The sequence below is a fragment of the Excalfactoria chinensis genome, chromosome Z, assembly GCF_039878825.1.
Source record: "Excalfactoria chinensis isolate bCotChi1 chromosome Z, bCotChi1.hap2, whole genome shotgun sequence".
NCBI lineage: Eukaryota > Metazoa > Chordata > Aves > Galliformes > Phasianidae > Excalfactoria > Excalfactoria chinensis.
In genome coordinates this window covers 13,968,862-13,993,705 of record NC_092857.1, presented here as the reverse complement: position 1 = coordinate 13,993,705, position 24,844 = coordinate 13,968,862, and the positions used below count along the sequence as shown (strand labels likewise).

General features: G+C 36.4%; 1 protein-coding gene across 1 annotated transcript in view; it reads left to right on the top strand.

The window, feature by feature from the left end:
- The window catches only part of HCN1 (hyperpolarization activated cyclic nucleotide gated potassium channel 1), a 195,462-nt gene extending 171,639 nt beyond the window's left edge, over positions 1-23,823 (top strand). The window contains exons 6-8 of the mRNA XM_072360351.1: positions 5,574-5,814; positions 18,169-18,333; positions 20,158-23,823. Coding sequence (XP_072216452.1) covers positions 5,574-5,814; positions 18,169-18,333; positions 20,158-20,969 — 1,218 coding nt within the window. The 3' untranslated portion in view covers positions 20,970-23,823. The remainder of the gene's footprint in view (positions 1-5,573; positions 5,815-18,168; positions 18,334-20,157) is intronic.
- Positions 23,824-24,844: the final 1,021 nt, after the last annotated feature.

Sequence of the window (24,844 nt, the reverse complement as noted above, 5' to 3'; positions counted from 1 at the left end):
CACAGGTAACAAAAATATATATATATATCATTATTTCTTCTGATAAAGATACATGGGGGAACATAATTTAGTTCCAGTCACGCTCCAAAGAAATAGCTCAAAACATATGTGAAAGATGTTTACCACCACATTAAATGACAACTTTTAATTAGGCATTTTCTTAAATTTATTTTAAAAGACATTACTATTTCTACTAGAGCTTTTTGAATTATATAAGGCACTGTCATAATCATTACTGTTTTTTCTCCCTAAGATGATATTTGAAGCAATATACAGGAATCTGAAATTACAGCACTGCTTGTGATTAAGACTCACAGAAATGTATTTTACTTGTTCTGAATGATCTCATATTCAAATAAAAGAACACTTTAAAGACAAACAAAGCACTTTAAAATGACACATTTCTTTCTCCCACAGTAATTTTCCACCTTCTAACATCTTAAATATGGAAAGTTGGTGCTTTAGCATAAACTTTCTTAAAGAACTAATCAACAAAACAAGTGCATCAGGATATAACAGCTGAAACAATAAACAGCAGGATGTTTTTGCAGCTACCTTCATTAGGCAACTCAAACTGAAGAGATAAGCTGTGTGTATACATGGGTATACATAGGTATAGATTATATATCAAGAGAGAAGGGTGCACAGAAGATGGAGCCATAAAAAGAAATGAAATTCCAAAAGTGAAAGTCCTGCATCAAGAAGGTGTTTTGCTTTATTTCCCAAGAAGAGATGGAATATTTTTCTACTAGGCTCAGATGGTTCTGCATTGAGGGCTTATGTATTTGTGAGTTCTCCTGTGTTTGTATCAGCTCATAACGTTATGAAAATGCATTATTTATCATTTTCATTTTTTTTTCTATATATCACTGAGTCACAGAATGATTGGGGTTGGAAGTAACTTCTTGAGGTTATCTGATCCAACACCCGTGCATAAGCCAGGACACCTGCTGCACGTTGCCCAGGACCACATCTAGACAGCTTTTGAGGGTAGCCTTCTGTTGGAATCCTTCCAGCTTGTCCACATCTCTCTTGTGCTGGGAAACCAAGAATTAGACTACTCAGTATGCTGAATAGAGCAGAAGAATCACCACTGTTGACCTGCTGTCAGTACTGTGCTTAATGCAGGCAAGAATCATTAGCCTTCTTAGGAGCAAGGGTACACTGCTGACTCACATTCAACTTGGTGTCTACCAGACTCTTAAGTCCTTTTCTGCCATTGTTCTTTCCAGCTGGGTGACAACCAGCTCTACTGATTCCTGGGGTTTCCACCCCTGGAGCAGGACCGTTCACTTTTCCTTGTTGAACTTAGCGAGGTTTTTGTCAGACCACCTCTCCAGTCCATCCAGTTTCCTCTGGTGAGTTAGCTACCATTTCCAGTCCTATGTCATGCACAAATTTAGTATGGGTGACCTCTGTTCCTTAGTCCAGGTCATTAATGAAGATGTTAAACAGAACTGGAAGTTCTTCTCCTGTACTTGGAGAAGGTGATCCTTGAATACTAGTCAGCTTTCTTGGGTCTCTCTTCCTTCTAGGGCCTATCCCACAGAGCTCTACCAAACAAATCCTTGAAGAGAACAAAGACTAAGGTTGTGATCTGTGCCCTCCTTGCTGTGCTAAGGACTTTATTTACTTTCTGCCCCACTTCTCAGTTTTTTGTGCTTGTCAGCTTTGTCTCTAGGCAGTCTGTTCCCAAGCTCTCACTCTTTCAGTTCCTTGATCTCTTTTTCAAAGTCAACCTTCCTGACTCATTTTTTTTATTTCCATTTCTTCTGTGTCCTTTATGTTTCTTCCTGTTCCTCTCATTCTCTTTCTTAATACTTCTCCACCTCATACTGCTTTTCTTCCTGCTGATGGCTGCTGTTGAACTTTTCTCTTTCCAAGCCCCTTCTGCACTTACTGACCAGCTTCAGTATCATTTCAAGACGATATTTGCATCCTTTAGTGATTTCCGCTCTCTGCCTCCCAGACATGCAAGACGGTTATTCACTTTCAGAAATAGAAAACAAGCAGCAAATCTACTGAAAAGTCCCTGAGCAAAGCAAAAAAAAAAAAAAAAAAAAAAAAAAAAAAAAAAAAAGTTATTTCCAGCTTTCTGACATCAGCCAAGATGACAGCAAGGCAGTCTCATAGAGAGCAGAGCAGGTAGTCTGGGACTCCACACGTGATGGCACCAGAATACGAGCAGTTGGAGAAGAGAATAACTTGCCCTCTCCAGGGAAGCAGTGGCTGAAGTTTTTGTGAGAAATAAGGTTCCTTGTTACCTGTTTAGATTAAGAGAACAGGCTTTTCTTCTTTCCTTGGAAAGACAGGTGGAATTTCTTCTTAGTATTTATTATGTCACCCAGAATATACCTTAAGGGGTAGCCTGGGATTGTTCCTCATAGCTTAATGACTCAGCAGGATTCACTGACATCAAATGCCAGTGACATCCGTGTGGTAGTTTACATTTTACAGCCCTGTTACTTGAGATAATTTTCACATTCAGGCAAACACCACCGTATGTTACATCAATTTTTTCCAGGTATTTTTCCGAGGTTTTTGTTTTGTTTTGTTTTGATTTTTTCTTTTATTTATTAGTTTAAAAAGGGAGTGTTTTTGTATCATCATAGTATCATAGTATCGGGCGAGTTGGAAGGGACCTTAGAGATCATCGAGTCCAACTCCCAGGTTTTGAGCCCCCTGTGTAGCGAAGCGGCACTTCTACCCCTGCGCCACAGGGGGGATTCGAACCCGGGCCCTCCGGTGTCTCAAGTAGCAGCTTATACCACTGCGCCACTGGGGGCACACAGTGCGTGTGTGTGTGTGTTTTTTTTTTTGTTTTTTTGTTTTTTGTTTTTGTTGTTGTTGTTGTTGTTGTTTGTTTTTTTTCTTTTTTTTTTTAATTCTAATTCTGATGTCATGTGATTAGGTAGCACTGTGCCAGTGTATTGTGTACTCTGCTTGTTTTACCCTTTTCACTTATGGTGGGTGGGAATCATAGCCAGACTGCTCTTCCTTTTGATTAGTCTCCCAGTTGTTGCCAGTCTCAGTGATAGTTTCCTCCCATCTTTTCTGGTTTCCATTCCTGCCATCAATTCTTCTACATTTCAAGTTTTTTACAGTGGTCCATATCCTATGGTTTTAATCCATTCTATTTATAATTAGTTATGGAGTCAGTACAAGGTGCAGTGTTTCAGCATGCTAAAACAGTCAATAGAAAAGAAACTATGGAAATCAGAAGGCACAAGAGAGTCAAAACAGTAGAAAGGGTTTGTTGTTCCATTTCCGTTCCACATAAATAATTTGAAGATAAAATGTTCTTGGTGAAATCATAACTAAACCCAGTTGGGGTTTAGTGATTGGCTTCAAAGATGTAGCATCTGAGTCTTCATTCATTCTATATTTAACCCAATAATTTGGGGATTCAGTCTATATAAAAGGTATATTTATTGTGTATCTAAGTGTAGAGATGTGATGCTGTTGGGACAGAGGTTAAAGAGAATCGCTGTATGGCTGTATGTTAAGAGTCAGTGATTGTGCTCAGAAATGCTTCTATTTCTGACTTGCCATAAACATTACCACTGACATTGAGGAAAAGGCTGAAGTTCTCAGTGCCTTACTTATCCTGTTTTTAATGATCAGATAATTTTTAGGTTATCCTCAGGAAATTCTGCCCCCTGACTGGAAGTCAAGGATGAGGAGAAGAATAAAGTCCCCACAGTTCAGAAGTGTTAAACAACAGAGAACCAGGTTCAGCCAGCAAGTGTTCCTGATGAGCATGTCCTGCCTGATAAGCCTCATCTCCTTCTATGACCATGTCACCCACCTAGTGGGATGAGGGAAAGGCAGTGGATATAATTTACCTAGACATTAGCAAAGGCTTTGACACTACCTCCCACAGTATTCTGCTGGAGAAGCTGGCAACCTGTAGCTGGACAACTGTACTCCTCATTGAGGAGGCTTGGGATAGAGTGCTGGAAAGCTGTTTGGAGGAAAAGGATCTGGGTGTGTTTGCTGACAGTCAGCTGACCATAAGCCAGCAGTGTGCCCAGATGGCCAAGAAGGACAAGGGTATCCTGGGTTGTATCAGAAACAGTTTCCAGCAGGAGCAGGGAATTAATTGCCTCTCTGTGCTATGCACTAGTGAAGGCACTCCACTACTACTGTGTTCAGTTCTGGGCCCTTACATCATGCTTATGTATCCTGCTTGCTTCATCAGCCATTGACTTCCCTTCAAAGTGAAATCCCCAGCTCCTTCCCAGATGCAAGGGCACTAGTTTGAAGATCCCACTGCAGTTTTGATATCAAAGGATAGGAGTGGGAGGAAAATTATTCTAAACTGTGGACAAGAATATCTGAGCTTGCTGCCCAGAAAGTAGGCTGCATGTGGTAGATGAGATATGCAAGTAAGATATAAGATGATAGATAGCAGATGCGTGGAAAGTTGAAAGAGCAACAAGGAAATGAGAACACTAGTAGGTGGAGGATGTCTCCTTTAAATCACTCATGAAGGCTTTGAATGATATTATGAAATGCAAGGGGTACTCCACTGACAAATAACATTTAGCCTTTTGAAGTAGATAGGTGACTGCTGATTACTTGAATATTTGTTTCTTCTCTTATATGCAGATGAATATGCATGTTGTTCTGTCATATACGAGTTGCTAATTCAGTAGTTGTTGCCTGCCTGTGCCCCTTCATGTGTCATAAGGATTGGTCCCAGTTCAATAGACTGTTTAAATCAGTATAACTGACCATCTTAATCTTCCTAACACTAAGTAAGGTCTGCGAAAAATAAGTTGAAATCCTACAAGGAATTGTTCATTTATTTATTTATTTATTTATTTTTAATTTAAAGCAAGTAGGATATCAATTGCTTTTTGGTAATAATACTCTTATGTAGATATACTCATAGCTGGCTCTGTAAATATGAATATTTTTGGTGAGAAACAACCTTAAGGCCTGTAGCAGTTTTAGGAAAACAGTAGTGCTTTCTGAATTTAAGGATCTGTTTTATATGTATTTCTTTGAATGGTGAAGGGTACAACTATGTGTTTATAAGATGAATTAAATTCTGGGGAAAAAAAAAATAAAAAAAATCTATTGATTTCAGCAAGCCCTGCAGCTAACTACAGTGTGCATTTATATGTTCAATAGAGTTGTTAAAATCAGAATGATGTTACTGGTATAACATTGGAAAACACAGGGCTAAACTTCCCACTTGCATAACTTTATCGCTTAGTACAGCTAATGCAGCAGCTAATCTTGTTGTCAGCTTTTCTGTGTAATTCTTATCTAATTTTTATCTTTCTGCTTTTTTTTTTCTTGTTAAAAGGCAAAGGAAATAAGATGTGAAATCCACCGGAAGAAGAAAACTTTTAGTACAAATCAGAACTGCTTTATTGTTTCCCTCACTTCACTAGGAAGAGATGAATAGTTAATGAAAAATTAGGCACAGTAGAAGAAACAGAAAAGTCCAATATCTGCATAATTTGTGTTTCTGCGTGTGATCGAGATAGTATTTTTTCAATGCCATTTACAATTCCTGTATTTGCTGACCATCATTACCTTTATGTTTCCTCTCCATCCAGGAGATCGTCAACTTCAATTGTCGGAAGCTGGTTGCTACAATGCCACTTTTTGCTAATGCAGACCCAAACTTTGTGACTGCCATGCTAAGCAAACTGAGATTTGAGGTGTTCCAGCCTGGTGATTATATTATCCGAGAAGGTGCTGTGGGTAAAAAGATGTATTTCATTCAGCACGGTGTTGCTGGTGTTATCACCAAATCCAACAAAGAGCTGAAGCTGACAGATGGCTCTTACTTTGGAGGTGAGTAGGAAAAAATGAACTATACCTTTGGAATGAATACACTAGCATAAAACATATTCAGATATGAGACTCATACAGACATATGAATGTCTTTTGCTGGGAAGTGCACACAAAATACTTTTGAATAATACATTCACACTCTGCTTACTCTTCTAATATAGCTACTGAAGATACAGAATAACCTTCCTGAGCCTAAGTGATTTTGAATGAAGAGTATCTCTTTAAAAAGGGGATAGAAATTTTTAGTCATAAATGTACTTCTGAAAGTTAAAAATAACTGCGAGAGCTACAAAATTTGATGGGATAAAAGACGATTATTATTATGAGAGATTTGGCATCCTTCATGAATATTTCAGGCCGTTATTAGGGCTTTTTCACTATTTTTTAAATTTTTTTTTGCATGCAGTACTGATTAGACTTCCAGTATAAACAATGAAAAACTGGACTATGTTTGACTAGAAAACCATTCAGTGGCTGTATATTAATAAAAAGTAGACAGCAGTTTTAATCCAACATTAACTCATTTGGTAATTCTAATGAAAAATAGGTATTCATTTAGATGAAGTCTTTGAATGAAAGCAGTCTTTCTTTTTTTTTTTTTTTTTTTTTTTTTTTTTTTTTTTTTTTTTTTTTCTCCACATGTAATAATCGGTATGATTTTGTTTTTCTCATGGCTTTTAGTTGTCTTTGTGCAATGAAATAGGTATCTGCTTCTTAAGGTAGAGAAAAGGCTGGCTTCTAGATGCTGATTGATTGAACATTTACATGTAGTATTGCTGCTTATGACCATTAGTTAGTTTGTTATTGTATTAAATTTTCTGTTGAATCCCTTGAATCATCCCAGAACTGAGCTGAGTCAAAAGCCTTTCAGAAAATGTTGGATTGAAAATCTAAACAGTAGCGTTTAGCTTGTGTACCGAAGTGGAATGCTTAAAAATGGGATGTGGGCTCAGAGTTGGAATTGGGCTACAGAGTTACTTAACTAATCCCATTTTAGAATAATATCCTAAAGCAACTCCTACTGATCTGGCCAGCAGGTCATGTCACTGTGCAGTAACCTTTGCAAGGTGATTTGTACCAGTATTTGTACAAGCACTTCAGAAAAGCAGTCTTGTGCTTATCCCATGGGCTTAAACCATAAATGCTGAAGACAGGAGATTAAGGAGAAAGAAAAGGTAAATGCTGAGGATGAAGAAACAGAGCAACCTTGGTCGTGGTTTCCTCTATGCTTAGCAGTGCCCCAGTTTATGAAAATGAGTTTGCAAGAACCTGCATGCTGAATCTGGCCATAATACTCCTCTGAACCAGCAGAGGATCAGAGGAGATTGCAAATGGAAGTATTTTACATAACTGTCAGCCTGTTGTTGCAGTGCAAATGACTCCTTAGCTCATCCTGTTCATCCTTTACCCTTCTTAGCAGGACTGCAGACAAAAAATAATCTGTTTGCACTATCTGGACACCTCAAGAACTTACTATAGTACATACCAAAGCATTTTGTTCCTACACTCTTGGGATGAGACAAGGGGTGGAGAAAAACAAAAAATAAATCCTCTGATACACTCTTTCCTTTGAAGAAAATACTTTTTCCCTGAAAACTGCACCACAATCTGAGGAGAGCAACACAAGCACAACACATATTTCAGACCAGAAGAGTAACAAATGTCTGTTTGAATCCTAAGAATAATCACTTTCTTTTTCTCCAATGGAGACGTGCAAATCTGAGACCAAGATACTGTTTAAAAAGCTGCACCTTACAACTTTAACTGTATAGCTCCAGATATGACCTAGTAAATCAGTACAAATATTTGTGCTCTCCACTGGAGAAAAAACACAGAGGTGCTGTGGGGTATCTGGGATAATTGGGAGGAATCCCTCGAGAGGCAAGCTCTCCTACAAAACTCATGCAGTGTTTAACTGGCATCCCACCCTGAATTTGGAAAACATCAATCTTTAAAATGCATTGGTATTGACAAAATTTTAGTGCAGAGTAATGACTCTAGAGAGCCCATTATAGATCTGAGCTTTATTACTGTCTTTTATGTCATCTGTGCTCACTGGTTTCTCCTCTCTGATGTAATTAAGTCAAAGACACTAGCCACGAAGATATTTTGGTTTGTTTGGTGACACAGCTGTCAGGAGAGTATTCTACCTCTTAACTTCCATGTGTGTTGATAAATCTAATGCTGAACTTTGGATGTAGAAGCATTATTTAGCCTAGTAGAATGTAGGATGTTAGTTTTTGTCCTTCGTATCTACCTCAAGTGCCAGTATGAATTTGCAAATGATGACTGGTACTATCCTTTTCTGTACTCCACATTTGCATCAGCCCTTCCCATCACTCCATCTCTGATGGAGAACAAAAAGCATGCTTAAGAGAATGAGTGAGAATACAGTTGGCCTTCTGGTCTTCAAGCACATATTGCTGGCTTACATCCAGCTTTTTATCCACTAGTTCCCCAAGTTCTACTCTGTGGGGCTGCTGTCAATGAGTTTTTCTCCCAGTCTGTAAACATATCTGGGATTGCCCTGACCCTGGTGGAGCCCTTGCACTTGTCACTGTAGGATCTCTTTAGGTTCACATGGACCCACTTTTAAAGCCTGTTCTGTTCCCTCTGGATATTGAAGGTGTTGTGATAGTTAAATTATTATTAATATTATTTTGTAATTTGGCCCATATCTACAGTTAGCATTGATGAAAATATAAAATATTAGTCAAGCATACAGCAGTGGTTTCTGAGACACCCTGGATGTTTTTTTTTTTTCCCTCTCAGTATATATTTGAGTTTCTCTTCATTAACTCACCAATATTTCAAACATAACCATGCCTTGTGCTATAATCCTGACAGTAAATAGTAGGGGGAAAATTGCCAGGTTTCCTGCGGGACTTTTTCCTCTAGGTACCCAGTGATTGTATTAGAAGTTGCTCAAAGACCTTAAGGACCACTTTTGTGTTAGGAAGAGTTGAGGGGCTGTTTATTTATTTTATATATATTTAATAAGGGTTAAGAGGTTATTTATTTCTTCCTCACTAGGTACATAAATGTGTTAAAAAATGAGGATTTTTAAATATTTACAAGCAAGGCACAAAAATATGAGTAATGAACATATAGAAAAGCATAGGTTATCATTTACTAAGTCTTTATATAGCAAAATAATATTTTAATGTATCCTATTACCCTAAGATGTTGTAATACCCCTAATACAAGTGAATTCTGACTTTTGGTGGAGTAAATCATATTACGGTCACTCTATACTAATCATATGTTGATGATTTACAAAGGTACCATGATTAATAACAACAAACATGAGTATAATAGATAAAAGAGAAGTCTATTGTGATAAAAGAACTCATTTCCTACAGTTCCCTTCCTTTTGCCCAGTCAGTTGTGGATGTGGCTGCTAGGGCTGATTTAGCCACAACACTGAGATCTCTCTGTGAAGTGCCTTTACCTCCAGGAAAAAAAGCCTTTTCTGTCCTGATATCTAGTTATCCTCCACTTCTCTGTGCATCCCTTGCTCTAGTCCTGGAGTCTGCTGGTGTTCACTGCAAGCCGCTGCTTGGGGAGCAAAGAAAAAAAGGAATATTTTTCTATTTACAACTCATACTGTTACCCCTGCAAACATGCTGAGGACTGGGAGTGGTTTCATGATGTCCCCTCCAGTTGCCAGTTCATACAGTCTGAGGAGATACTGAGGGCATGCTGTCCTGGATCCACCTAAGCATGTACTGAACCTCATTTGTGTTTAAGTGCTGTGTCAGACTGGGGCTGACATGCCTATAAAGAGTAAAAACTGTGAATAAATCCACCACTAACCAAACAGTAGTGATCCTCAGCAGAACTTACTGAAAGAGGCTTTCTGGGAATGTATTCCATATGCTGCTCTTCCTTCTTTTGCTTGCTTGCTAATAAGTCATTGTCTCCTCACTGTGGTCCTGTTCTCCTTGCTGAAGGTACTAGCAAAGGGGCTGGCAACCTCAAAGGACGAAAGATAAGTCTTGTGTCTCTGCTGTGTTTTTCCTCTTCCATCTGTTTTCCCACCTGTGTTTATACAGGCTTTCCTTCATTCAGCAGCCCAGACGTATGTTCCAGGAAATTATAACTCAATTTTTCTGTTTTTAACAGATATTGTGTTAAAGCTGAGGGAATGCCAGTCTTGCTAGGGGAATCCAAACTGAGTGTGTAGGATGTGTAGGATATATTTTTATCGTTTACGTTAGACTGGGGCCCCCATGGAGATTTTTGTTGTGTTTGTAGTTGGAGGGAGTTTCCTAATTCCAGTAGTTGTGTGTGCAATAATTCATGTACCAGTTTGAGGCGTATCTCTTGTGGTTCCCTCTTCCTGCTGTTTTTCTTTTTTTATCCCCATTGAAGATCTCAGTGGTATCGTGACACTTAGAGTCATCAATAAGCCAATTTGTAGACTAACTAAAACTCATATTGCTTTAAAAGTTTTGTTTGTTTGTTTGTTGTCTTTCAGGCTTTTTTGTTGTTTTTTCCTTTTTTTTTTTTTTTTTTTTTTTTTCCTATGAGCTTCCAGATTTGTCAAATGTGAGGAAGTACACGTGATTCTCTCAAACTACATTTTTGATACATGCTGATCTATGGTATTTTTATGATTTTTGCTCTATGTAAAATTCCATACGTAGTGCTGTTACTGCTTGGATTGTGGTAAGAGACAGATGAATGTGTTTTTTTTCTTTAGTCAAGGACACGTATATGTAACTTCCAAATACCAGTGTTCATCTAGCAGAATCACATATAAAGCTGACTTAATCCCCATCTTCACAGAATTCTGAGACATCCTATGGGATTTATTTATTTATTTATTTATTTTCCCTGTTTTTATTCTGTTGCACTGATTTGACAGTGTCATTTATGGAATACCTCATATTTTTACGTGCTTTATTTTGCCTCAGTTATTTAGTAGCATTTTAATAGTTACGCTTTCAAGCTTTAGATTCTAATAAATTGTATCTTGCATTTGCTTCAGCTTCTGGAAGTCCAATTAGACAGAACTACTTTGACCTACCTATTATTTTTGGATCTTTTCCCCATTTCAGAACAGCAATTGTCAGTATATTTTAGACCAGTGCAGTGGAAAATAATACCATGGGAAATGTTGAGTCACTTTAGATTACATTTTGCCACTTCTTTCTTTCTGGGTACACTCTAGATACTTCCTTTGGATGGACAACTTTTAAGGACTGGCAGTATAGTATTGATTATATAGAAGAGAAAATGCTGTTCAACTGCCTGACTGCTCACTGCTTTAGTTGTTGTGATTTATACCCGAATGACATGACATGATACAACTTTATAGTTGCAAAAATACTGTAGATGGCTACTCATTATTCAAAGTAATGGTGAATTACAGCTGTTTGAATTTATATGCCAATCCAGAATCTCACTGAAAGTACATAATTAATTATAAGTAGCCTCCCTGATGTACTTGCCACATTCAAAGTACATAAATAAAAGCTTAAAGATCCCCATAACAACTCACATGTAAATACTTTTAGGTAAACAGTACGGACCATTTTTTAACACTCTTACTTGCAAGAGGTCGCAGAAATGAAATGCCCTTATTAGCACAAACTAGTTTGCCATTTTGAAGATACAATTTTCTCATGGTACAGCATAATGCCTTGGATTACATATCACATTGTTCTTTTGATACCATAGTTAATATAGAAAATACCAAGCAGATGGAAGAGTTTCTCACTATTTAGACATAGTGCTGTTTTAAAAAGTTTAAGGCAGTTTTAAAAAATGCTAGAGACTTTTAAAGAAGTTAGAAAAAAATGACTTGCTCTGAAATCCTTCTTGAAAGTAGATTTGGTTTTAGTTTAATTAATTAGCAATAAAACGGATGTATATTTAATAGTATTATTAAAAAGAAAAGAAAAGAAAAAAAAAAAGATAATATAACCTCCACTATCTAAATAACATAGGCTTGAACTCAAATATAGTTCTTATTCTGCAAATTCATGAGTAGTTTAACTAATTTCTAATTTAGTATTTATAACTAAGAAAACTAGCACACTCAAAATGTCACATCAGCATACAGTGGAAATTTGAAGTGACATACGCAGATAAGCCAAATTATAATTTTGCAAGTACCTTCACTTTTGCACAGTATCATCTAACCTAAATATATGAGTTTAGATTAAATATTTAATCTAAACATTTAATTTCAAACAGACAGACTCTGATCGTTTGTTTAATAATTTAGACAGAAAAAAAAAAAAAAGTGCAACATTTTATAGACCACTAAAATTCAGCTAATATAGTTTAATTAGCAACTGTAATTGTTTGTCAGACCCAAGATGGCAAGAGCCATGCAGCAAATACATAAGGAATTAACTGAGTTTTTTCAAGACCAAACAGGGCTCTGAACAAAAGGCATAAAATGAGTAGAACAAAGCCACTTTTCTACTGTGACCCAACCAGTATAAGAACTAAATATTTAGGGACATCTTGAAAACTAAGTTTGTTGCCATTTGCTCAATTTTAAATAAAAATAAATAAATAAAAAAATAATAAAAAAATTAAAAAAAAAAATCAGAAAAATCAGGAGGTTTTACGAGATAACAACTAGCGTATGTTAGTCTCTTGGTAGAAAGAGCACTTTTCGGAAATAGAATAGGACTCTGTGGATATCCTGTTATAAATAATAATGAACACAAAGTAGAGGTTTGCATTTCTATTTTACATAACGGTCCTAAGCTTCTTTTCTATCAAACAGAGCTTTCTCCAAAGACTGAGCTGAGAAAATACGCAAGATGAAAGAAATGTTGCTGCCTCTGTTTTCTCTAATCATGAACCTTAACCACAGTTATTTGTGACACCTACAGAGAAAAAGTAAAAGGCAGGCCAGGATGCAACATAAAATGGCTGTCCGGGGAGATGGCATTCCACTTTTTTTGGTGGCAGTTGTATTCTAACCCTGTATATTTGGCTGTCTTTCTTGATGTAAAAGTAAGCATGACTTCAGAACAACCTTTCTGAAAAGATTTAAATTAAGCAATCAATATTAATTCCAATCAATATTAAGCAAATTATATTGAAATATGCTTATTGGTGTATCAGTTTTTACCTTACAGTAAATATGAGGACTTAAAAAAAAATAAAAAATAATCAAGTTATCTACCTTTTTTTTTAAAAAAATTACAATTCATTAGACACTGCCTAATATGGGTTGACTTACAGCGCCCAAGCCCAACTTCAAATTAAATATATGCTTACAATGGTTTTGCTATATCAACATTTACTTTTACTATAGTAGATAGCATTTTAAAGCTTCTGCCGGTTTGCTTAAATGAATAGCATATTATCAGACTGGTTTTATCAGGACTACTATAAAGTAGTGTATTAAGCCTTATTCAAGGAAGTGGACTGATGCAGAACAGGAGCTGTTGGAAGAGTTGTTTATCCAAGTGTGACCTGAACCTTTTCAGTTCCATCCACTCTTCGATTTGGGGGATATCACTCACGATTCCCCAAGCAGTCTTGTTTGGGCAAAACTTATCTTACAAAATAACTGTGAAATACAATCTGCCATTTATTCACTACATTTTGAACAAAATGATCATCGTAATTGATAAGACCCAGTATTCATCATTCCGGGGTCTTAAATAAGAATATGCATATCCCTGTTCTGTTTTGTTTTTTGGTTGGTTGGTTGATTTGGTTTGGTTTGGTTTGGTTTGGTTTGGTTTGGTTTGGTTTGTGGTGTGTTTTTTGTTTTTGTTTTTTTTTCAGTAGTGGAAGGGATTGGAAGAAAAAGATAAATACATTTTAAAAATACAGAACTATTTGGTATCTTCCAGAGCTGAAAAACAATGACAGACATACAGCAATGCATGTTAAAGCCATCTATTTCTGTTTTCTACATCATCAATACTGAAGTCAACAAAAACCTGGAAAAACATTCTATTTCTGAAGGATGTGATTTCTCAAGAGTCTCTTTTAATTATTTGGAGTTCAGATAGCCATTTGCCAAAGAGAAGGTGTCACTCGTGTTACCTGTTATAAAGTATGTCCCAGGATGAATCTTACAGTACCTAGCTGACTGACATGCCAAGATGGTGTTCATTGGCTAATTCCTGGCCAAGAACTGTTGGTTTTAGTGCTTTGTGAAAGAGCTACTGCTTTCGAATGGCTTTGATTTTCAGTCTTTCTTCTGCTGCTGAAAGTTGCCAGATGGTCTGAATAGCTGCTTACCTATTTCCACAGCAACATATCTGCCTGCTACATGATGAAACAAGCTTCCTGCTGAGGAAATGAAGCAAGAGTCAGCTGTCCTCAGCTGGAAGGACACTTCATTAGATCCTGCAATGCTGAATCTTACAGGCAATAGGAAATCTTTTATGGCTTTGGAAATGGGCAAAGCTCTTAATAAGCTGCCGTAGCTTAAATGTACATAGAAACTGCTAATTATTTTTAATTTATTTTTATATGGGGAGGCCTATATGACTTACATACTAGTCAACTAATCTTTTTATTTCTACAAAAAAAAAAAAAATAATAATAATAATTTCTATACCTTGTGAAGGGAACTTTTGCTCTAATTCTGATAGTTCTGTCCTTGCAAAAGCTGTGCATATGATACTAATTCATTGTAACGTTTCATTTTTTACATATTACTGTATACCCTTCTAAAGTAAGAAATGTATTCCTTGGAGATAGGATTAGCTTAGTATCCTGTAATGAATGAGCTGAGAACTTGATTCGTAACTGTTTGCTTTTTCAGCACAGCTTGTTTGTTGTCATGTTTTGTCTGCAAGGCAACTTCAGATTGTTATTTGGATTTCTGAAGTTTACTTCCAATCTCTAACCAAATCTTAAGGTGGATAAAAAGCTCAGTAGTTATGTGTGGAGTATAATCTTTATCGAAAACGGAATGACTGTTAATGGATAAATGGCACAGTGTCAGCTAAGCTGTACTGCTCACCAGTGGGAAAAGAGAAAACAAAACATTTCTTAGGTCTGTCTACAGAAACAGGAAATCATTGTTAGAGTAACTCTTCCATGTAGTTATCTAGTAAAGACTAAGAAAGAGTTACAACATCAGAAATAATGCTTGGGGTGATGTGCTCCTACAATGAAAAAAAAAAAAAAAAAAAGTTTAGGAACCTCACAGCAACAGGAGAATTCAAAAAGTGAACACAGTTTTTCTATTGCCATGCATGTGCGTAACAGCTATGATGTTGATGAGTTCTTATTGTTACAGTCATAGTCTTCAGAATTGGTTTGGCTTCAAACTTCAATCATTGAAGTTTTTTTCTGTTGATGCCTTGACAGCAGAAAATGCATGGTAATTGAGTCTTTATATTATTTTCAAAGCAGATTGCTCTGTGGGATAGATCTGGTGTAAGCAGAAGACAAATTGTGATTTTTGCAGATTAATTAGGTGATTTTTATTCAATATGATCCATATAATCAAATGAATGTTTTTAGCATTGTTTGGTGTTTTCAAATGGTTATTTTTCATTAGTACAATAATTGACATTTGTTTTAGACTTTTCTAGGCAACACCTGTCAAAAAAGATTAAGTAATTAAAGTAAATCATGAATTAAGAGTTTAATTACAGGTTCACTGTAGCCTAATATATAATTATTAATGGGAATTAAAGACATTCTTAAATTTGGAAAGGAAAGTTCGAAGTATTTGGCACTTTTAAAATGTCAGCATGAAGGCAATGCACCATGCCAACCACAGGTAGGAAAATTAGTCACTAATATTCTGCAAGCACTTTCTTTTTATGTTAATAAAAAACCTTGTTTGTCCAAACTGAAAATAGTCTGTGCCCTTTGTGTTTTCCTGCACACTCCTGTGCTATTGTTTGTTGTTCATAGTCCATTTAAATCAATTGAATGTCAACGAGAGCATAATTGGTGAGGGCACCTGGTGTTCTCAATGCCACAAAGGCAATCATAAGTATACCCTGGACATTTTCATCACTTTTTCCTATTGGAGTCTACAGTTAATTCATATATATATGATATATATATATACAAAGGTATCCAGGATGTACCTATATTTATATATATGTATATATGTATGTCTGTATGTACATATCTTGAAAATGTGTTCATTGCTTTTTTCTTCTCTTCTCTTGAAGTCTACAGTTAATTTTATATACATATACATGTGTATAAAGTTTTTATTTATCTAAAAGAAGTATTTGACAGGAATAGCCTTTTCAGACTTCATGATATTCCTCATATCTTATCTGTCCCATCCTTTCATACTATATCTAAATAGAAGACTTTATTATTGATATCAAGAGCCTTCCAAAGAGATGTTCCTAAACCAGTAGCTGTGGCCTGATACAGGATTTTCAGACTGAAAAGTATAATTTACATAGTAGTTAGTTCCAGTCTTCTTATTTGACAAGAGTAATGAAGGAGGAAAAATGGACAATAAATAAATAAAAATTATTTCAATAACTTCCATGATCTTCTGGATGAGACCTAAAAAGTATCTTAGGAAACAGAGCGGGCATTCACTGCATTTAACTTCTCCTGTTGGGCAAAATGTCCTTCTCATTCTTGTAACTAAAATGCAGTGCGTATAATCAAAGGAGAAGGGGTCAGGATGACCTGGGGGATGAAAGAAGGAACAACTGACTTCTCTGTGACCTGGCTGGCTCTTTACAGTAAACAGTCATTTTTCATGGGTAACAGGTCTTGTGAGGGACATTGGGTTGAGACTCTTACAATACTCATTAGTCTGTAAATTCTCCCCAGAGCCATAAAGATTCAAATACAGTTTATTCTAGCACTGAATGCAATTTAATATACTTTGATTTATCCACTTATATTTAAGCATTTTAGCTCCTAAGCCTTCAGGGTTAGGTAGCATATGAAAATTCTTCAGCAAAAAGTATCAGAACAAAAAACCATCAAGGTTCTTTACATTTTATTTTAATTAAAAAAATGTAGCTAAGGAAAAAATATTTGTATTTCCACATTTCATTGAGAATGATCGATTTTGTTAGATACAAGAGTATGGTAGAAGACTGTTTCCTAGTCCACTTCCAGTATTTAAATACGAACTCAGTGCTATTAAGTTCTAGAACTGCATAGGAAAACCTACATCCCACTCTACTGGATACCTAGAATTCAGAATTTTTCTAAGTGCTTTCTCATTTCCAAACATGAAAATTGGATCAACTAAAACATTTATTTTTACAACTGACTTTTTAATTTTGTTTTGTACTTTAAAAATATATAGATCCAAATAGTTTTTCAGTAGTTTCCAAACTCTTTTTAATTTTGATGTCTTCTGAGAACAGCTTCAGTTTTAGCTGAATATGAAAAAACATTTCTACCTGAATCTCGTGTTTTATCCTGTGTTGTGTTCTATAGGTAATGGTAAATCTCATATAAACTTGTCTAAAGCAAAATTTAATTGAAAGGAGGGGTGAAGGTATAGGAAAGAATGACAATGTATGCATTTTAAAAGAGTGATATCTTAAATCCCTTCAATTTGACAACCTTACTAAAATAAGAACTTAAGTAATGTCTGAATATTGAGCTCTTCTGCTGGGAACATTCCATGAGATCGATATATGCATCTCTCTCATTCTTCCCTGTATGTTTTTCTGTTGCAATCCTTTCACATTGACTTTATCCAATAACTCTTTTCCTGTGGATTCAAGAATCAACAGTTTTAAGACGTGTATTGTTTTTGTTTTTTTTTTTAAGACTGCATTTGCTTTTGGTCCCACTCATTCCAGAATGGTAATTTCCTGTTGGATCATCTCTCAGAGAAAGCCCACTAGACTAATCAAATTATGTAGTCATAAAGGGGTTCAACTGTTAGCAAAACAAGGGGAAATAATTTGCTAAATTTTTTAGTTTTGTCTCCCAAACTGTCTATGACATAGAACTCAGAAGAACAGAAATCATTTTCATGCTTGAAACGTTTTTTTTTCTTAGAGTAGTTCTTGTGTTCATGAATCATGTATTAAATAGTATAGAAAAACTGCTGAGTAAGTAAAATAATCATAATAATTGTGTTAGCTGGATATGTGTATTTTATAAATCAATAGAATCAGTTGGGTTAATTGATCTGGTAAACTGACAGCTGATGAATCATTTCTTACAAGTAGAAGCCTGATAAAATCTGAGCTGAGAAACACAGCTCTTAAAAGAAATCAGTTATTTCTACAGAGTAGCAGAGACAGAATCAAATACTTTTAAAACTGCCCGTGCAACCTTGCATAAACAGCAGTAGAAAAATTGCCTCTGAGTACTTGTTTGCACTGACTCATTTCCTAGCAGTTAAATAACACATGATTCACTAACTTGTTTCCTGTGTGTAATGAATTTTTCTCTCTCCAGAGATTTGCCTCTTGACCAAGGGCCGTCGAACTGCCAGTGTTCGAGCAGACACATACTGTCGCCTCTATTCCCTCTCAGTGGACAACTTCAATGAGGTTCTGGAAGAGTATCCCATGATGAGAAGGGCCTTTGAAACAGTGGCAATTGATAGACTCGACAGGATAGGTATCATAGTTTTTTCCATATTTCATATTCTTAAAAGATTTCCAGCATTTCCTCCTTGAGTTGAAGGATAAAGTGCCTAGCTTAAACCTTTGTTAAAAATTTCATTTCTGTTACACGGAAATAAATGTTCTGATGATCGATATATAAATAAGATGTGTCCAGAAAAGTAGTTCTGCCCACTTTTAATATTATGATACTATGAATTTTAGAGAGCCCTGGTGCTTCTGTGAGAATTACTTTGTATAGTTTAATTATCATTAGTATTATTTATTAAGTCTATGTATTTCTTCTGCTGCCCTCAGGGGTTTATGCAGTTTGGTGAGCCACACACGACATTTTCCTACATAAATAGTTTAGAGATAGCATCTATGATGAGAAGAGCTGAAGTCTCTCTGTGCTCTCAAAACCTGTGTTTATTGAAGTGAGCTAATCCTTTGCAGCAGGGCTCTCATTTTCCTCACAACATGGGCACTGTTAGCATTGATGACTGCACACTGACATTACTCAGATCTGCTTGCAATCAGAAAAGCAGGCCAAGGATATTCGAATGAAAGGCAGAATGATATGGCAGATTATCAAAATAAGAGTGTTGCTGTTGTGCAACTAGCTATTCTGGACCTCTCTAGTAGGAGATGTTAGATAATATATATGGCTTTAGTTAGAGAGAAATGCACTCTGATCATCTTTATTGACACTGATTTTAAAATGGAACTATTCATAAAATATCTTTTATCTTGTTTTTGATGTTGTTTCCCTAACTTGACAAGAAAATTCCAGTGTAAGTATTTCCCCATAGACAGATAAGTCTTCAGTTTCTTCAAAGGGAATACAGAAAGACTTGCGGAGCATTGTCATTGTGCTGTCTGTTCTAAGCTGAAATGGGATTTGGATGAAAACGTATTTGCTTTTTCCATATTACAGCAGGAGTAAAGAAATGAAATACACATACAGGTTTATAATATTGAAGAGATCTATTTTATAGTTTTGGATTATGAGCACTCAGTATATTAATTTATCTTGTTGAGAATTTTCAAACTCTTAACAATTTGTCTTCCAGTGGTCTCTAGAAGTTCAGTCCAACTCCTAAGTAATATGTGCCTTAATAATGATAGTATTAAAGGGCAGTCTGCTCTTGTAGTGGTAGTCCAGTCTGAAGTGCAATGTTTACAACACAAAATCTACACAACAGAAAAGATAAAATGCAGACTGCCTTATCTAAAACAGAGACAACTCAGTGCAGTTGTATGCCTCTGTATCTGATGACAGAAAATTTGTGTCTGCATCTTGCAGACACTGAGTGCATCAAGCAAACATGAGGATAAGAGAGGAGATCAGTATGTCACATATAGCCTGTTTGGGTAAGCAGGTACAGTGAGCTCGTATTAGCTCACACACAAAAGAAAAGAAGATTTCTTGTATACAAATGGTCAGTGGTTACTAATGTCTAATAATTAGTTCCAGGGAATGTACTAAAAGGCAGACGTGTTTATAACTTATGTAACAGTGAAGTGGAAATTAGGGCAGTTTTGCAATGAGAAAGATGTTACGTATGCAGAGCCTGGTGGCTTTTTCCACCCTGTTGTTCAGTAAATTACCATGGTTACATTTTCAGAGTAATTGTAATAATGGCAATGCACTGCAAGTGAAGGGGCACAGAAAGTTCAGGTGTCTGAATGTGGTGTGTTATTATAGCATGCAGTTCTGGAGCAGAGTGAGGGAGTGAAGGCCACAGGCAGTTACAATGCTGATGTGCCCATCAGTGATGGAAACCAAAGTGCAAAGTCATTGTGTCAAGCTGGCTAAGTATTTTGCTTGTCTGTGCAGGGAAAAAGAACTCCATCCTCTTGCAGAAGTTCCAGAAGGACCTCAACACAGGGGTATTCAACAACCAGGAGAACGAGATCCTGAAGCAGATTGTCAAGCATGACAGGGAGATGGTACAGACCATCGCCCCAGTGAGCTTGCAACAGATGCCCGCGCTGAACTCCAGCAGCTCCACCTCCTCCTCGTCACGCGTCAGGACGCAGTCCCCTCCTGTTTACACCGCTGGCAGCCTGTCCCATGGAAACCTGCACTCCCCCTCACCCAGCACGCAGACACCCCAGCAAGCCGTTATCCTCTCGCCCTGCTCCTACACCACTGCCGTCTGCAGCCCACCAGTACAGAGCCCCCTGGCCGGCCGAACTTTCCAGTATGCCTCACCCACAGCCTCGCAGCTCTCTCTCATGCAGCAGCAGTCTCAGGCACCCCAGCTGCCACCTGGCACTGCACCCAAGAATGAGGTCCACAAGAGCACCCAGGCCCTCCACAACACCAACCTGAGCCGGGAGGTGCGTCCACTCTCTGCTTCACAGCCCTCCCTGCCTCACGAGATCTCCACCCTGATCGCCAGGCCTCACCCCACCGTGGGGGAGTCCCTGGCCTCTCTTCCGCAGCCGGCCCCCGGCACCAGCGCGCCTCCAGCCAGCCGGGCCACCGTGCCACAGCGGGTCTCTCTCTTCCGACAGATGTCCTCGGGAGCCATCCCCCCAAACCGGGGGGCCGTGCCACCCGCAGCCCCCTTGCCAAGGGATTCTTCTGCAGTCTTAAGCACAGAGCCCGAGGGAGACAAGCCACGGTTCGCGTCAAACTTATGATCCCTGGTGACTGCAAGAAGCAGACTTGCGACAAACTGAGAGCGGTCCCAGGAACTGTTCTAGCCTGTTTCCTCATGTACCCCAGCATTCTACTATGAGAAAAATACTTTAGACAGCTTTGCCCTACATAACGAATGTAACATTTATATATATATATGATATATATATATATTCAAAAAAAGGGATTAAGAAAACTTGTTTGAATTCATGTCTTCCTTTCTTGCAACCATTAAAGAAATCTAAAATCAGCTGTAAAATTATTTATTTTTAATGTGTAAACTTCAAAACCAATCTAACAGATTTCTCTGTTCATGAAATTTCTTGTTTCCGTGGGAAAACCATCAACATAGTAACAAACTTCAAACAAGCATAAAACAAATAACCTAACTAAAACATAGCACTGACTGAGTGGTATTCTGAAACTGTTGTTATTCTGTTTGTTCACACATACTGTTAATAATTTCCCGTGAAGAGTTCTGTTGTTGTTTCCCACCACGTCTCCCATTTTAGCACTTTCCATTCAGAATTAGAATGACAAATTAAGGCAGACACTAGCGCTCCTCTGGATAGGTTGTAGCCTCACACCATGACAGCCCTTCTGTTGTTTCAGAAAACTGGGTGGACTTCCTTCTTCGCATTGCAAAAGACTTCTACAGACTGTTGCCACTGTAAATACCTTTCTAGACCCGAACAAAAATAGCTGCTGTGTGGTGTACCATTGCAAGGTCTTTGTTTAGGAATTTAGGTTCAACTCTTCACTTCGAAATTTACCGTTTTAAAATTTGTTAAAGCTAAGTGAAACACAACTGTTGAATTGTAATGCAATGGCTTAAAACCTACGATGTTACTTTTACATGCAATGTTTTATGCAAAATTGTACGCTTGATCCTGCAAACCGCTTGTATTTCACCAGTACCATCACTTTTCTTCTCCTTGCCCTAAATAGCAACCCCAAATATTCCATGCATGCTTTGGAAAAAAAAAATAATAACAATAATAATAAAAATAAAAATTGAAAAAAAAAATAAAAAAGACAAAAAATAAAAATAAAAATAGGTTCAGTCAGCCATTGTAGGAAAAGGCTTTATGGTATCTTAGAAAATAATAACCATTCATTGATTGTGTCTACATTAAAATTCCTATAATGCTGACTTTGAATCTCTGGTTTAAGTCTAGAAGTGAGATTTTTCATTAAAATAATTATTTGTAAACCACAGCTTGATTTAGGCTTTCAGGTGCTTTCTGTGTCTTCACTGTAGTTTTGTAGTTGACTGTGGTGTTAATTTAAAACAAAAATAAATATAATATAGCATCAAGTCTGTCTGGAAATGCACGATTTGCTCTTTGTATATTGTAATTAAATGGATAGTATATCCTAAGGCATGTAGTGTCAAACATAGCCCATAGGTACAAGGTTTATTATTTTTTATGTCTTCAAAACAGAAAGGAGATGGTAACAGAAAGCAGGGTTAAAGCATACTGTTTTGTGAATGTTTTGTTTTGTTTGCTCAAATCTTCATGTTATCTTATCCACACACAAACACAAAAAAGTTATTTCATAATCATTTGTGCCTGATTTACACACATTAAATAGAAATTGAAATTACGTGTGTCATATTTTAACTCATTGAATATCAGCATTATGGATATGATGCAAGCATACATTTTGATCCTCGGAACTCAGCTGACCCATGTTAAGGATGTGAATTCTTGTTTTCCCATTAATGCTGAGTTTAACAATGCATGGAGAAATTAAATAACATCACAAACTACGTAATGCAGTGAATCCAGATGTACTTGAGAGCCAAGTAAATACTCTAAAGCTAACAGAGCTTGAACCCATGCTGCCTGTTATGCCTTTTACGAAAATGGTACATCAAATAAAATTCAAAACATATATATTTTTCCAGTTTCTGCTGACTCCCACTCACCAATAAAAACAATGTAATTAACCCATTAACATGCTGCTGCCATTAATCCAAGTGGCCCAGTGTAGTCTATGAGGAAGCGATCGTTTAAACGTTTTTGGAACATTATGGATACGCTGCAAGACCATTTATTTCTCAATACAATACCCCCTATATTATTTTAATGCTAACAAATTCTGTCAAGTAAGATCATATCCTGATCTTAAAAACTCTTTAAGGTTTACATTTAATAGGAGAAATGGGGTTATTAGCAAAATATTTTTATATATATTTTTATTTTATTTTAAGCACTATGAAGAAATATTAATTCACATGGTCTTTCAGTGAAACCATAAATAATTTTTAATGACTTTGTAATAGAGTGGACAATATCTAGGCTTTGTATGTTAATTCAAAAATAAATGGTACAGGGTATAAAATTATATACGTATATATATAATGTATGTATGAATGTATATATATTTAGATTAAGAACCAAATGACTCACATTCCTGTAATATAAAGGTCCATTGCTAGTTTCTGAACTGACCTATTTTCTCTGTACATAAGTAAGCCCATAAGTATGAAATCTTACATCTGTACAGGATGAAATGTATTAACGAAAAAGGTTGGATCTTACTGCTGCTGAGAAGACTATAGATCTGATTCTTACAATAACTATCATTGGGGATGAATTAGATATTTTTTCTTTTGTCTTTGCTCAAAGCCATAAATAAATATATATAAAAGATTATTAATAAATTGAAGAAGATTTAAAAAATACAACCATGAATATTTCCTTTTGTTCCAATATGTTTATAATTTAGCAAGTTTTGCTTTATCATGGAAGAATTTATAACTTAGCAGGTTTTGCTTTACCATGAAAGAACTACTTGCTTTTCCCATTTCTCTGTTCTTAGCCTCAGAATTGATGTGCACCAAATATGGGGAGGTGCGGAAAAAATGAGTAATTATGTCCACTGTAGGTAAATACTAGAAATGTGAAGACATACATGATGTACTCAGTCAGTACCTAAGCAATATTGCCTTGGTAGATTAGAGGAACTAATTGTGCTAAAAAGCATTATCTGCACAAAATTATTGTTTGAGCAATTACCACTAAACTGTAACATTTCTTCACTTATAATTAATAAACTGAGTGAACTCAAGCTTACTTGTATATAAAATTGAAACTACATCAGTAGAGAATCTCAAATTATTACTGTAACTTACAAAAACTGTAACATTTCACACTTTCACTTTTCACTTTTATCTTACTATCTATGCCTGTCCTAAACAATACAGCTTTGAATGTTTTTTATAAAACTTAGGATTCTTAGGGATGATTTGTGTTAATTGCACTGTTGATGACTGTAGGTGAAGAAAAAGAATCCATTCAAGATGGCAGATTTTTCTGTAGTAACTTCAGCAGGAGTAATTTAATATTAAGTTGGATTACTGTGCTTTTAAGCAAGCATGAATGGTTGCACTTTCAAATTGCACCCTAAAGTCAATGATTTCAATAGTATTTAATTAATTTTTGTTTTACTTTAAGAATATTTAACTTCTGTCGAATTAGAGCCAATGAAATGATTTCCAAAAAGACCAGCATTTCCAAAAAATTCTAGTGTTAGAGTAGAAGCTTGTTGGCTGGCAGCATAATTCTGTTTCAAAATAATGGATCCGACCTTCAGAAAACAATGTAGTACTTCCCAAGACGCATTATCGGAACTGAGTGCATGCAGTTTATTTATTTAGTGAATTTGGCCTCTCTCTCTCTCTCTCTCTTTTTTTTTTTTTCCTCTTTTCTTCTTTTTCTTTTATTGGGAGAATTAAGAGTGTATTACTGCCTTAGAGCATATCCTCTGACAAATAAGCATGAAATTTTAATCTGAACATTTCTACTAGCAATCAATACCCTGTACTCCTTTGCATACTGAACAATTTGAATCACTCATCTGATCAGTG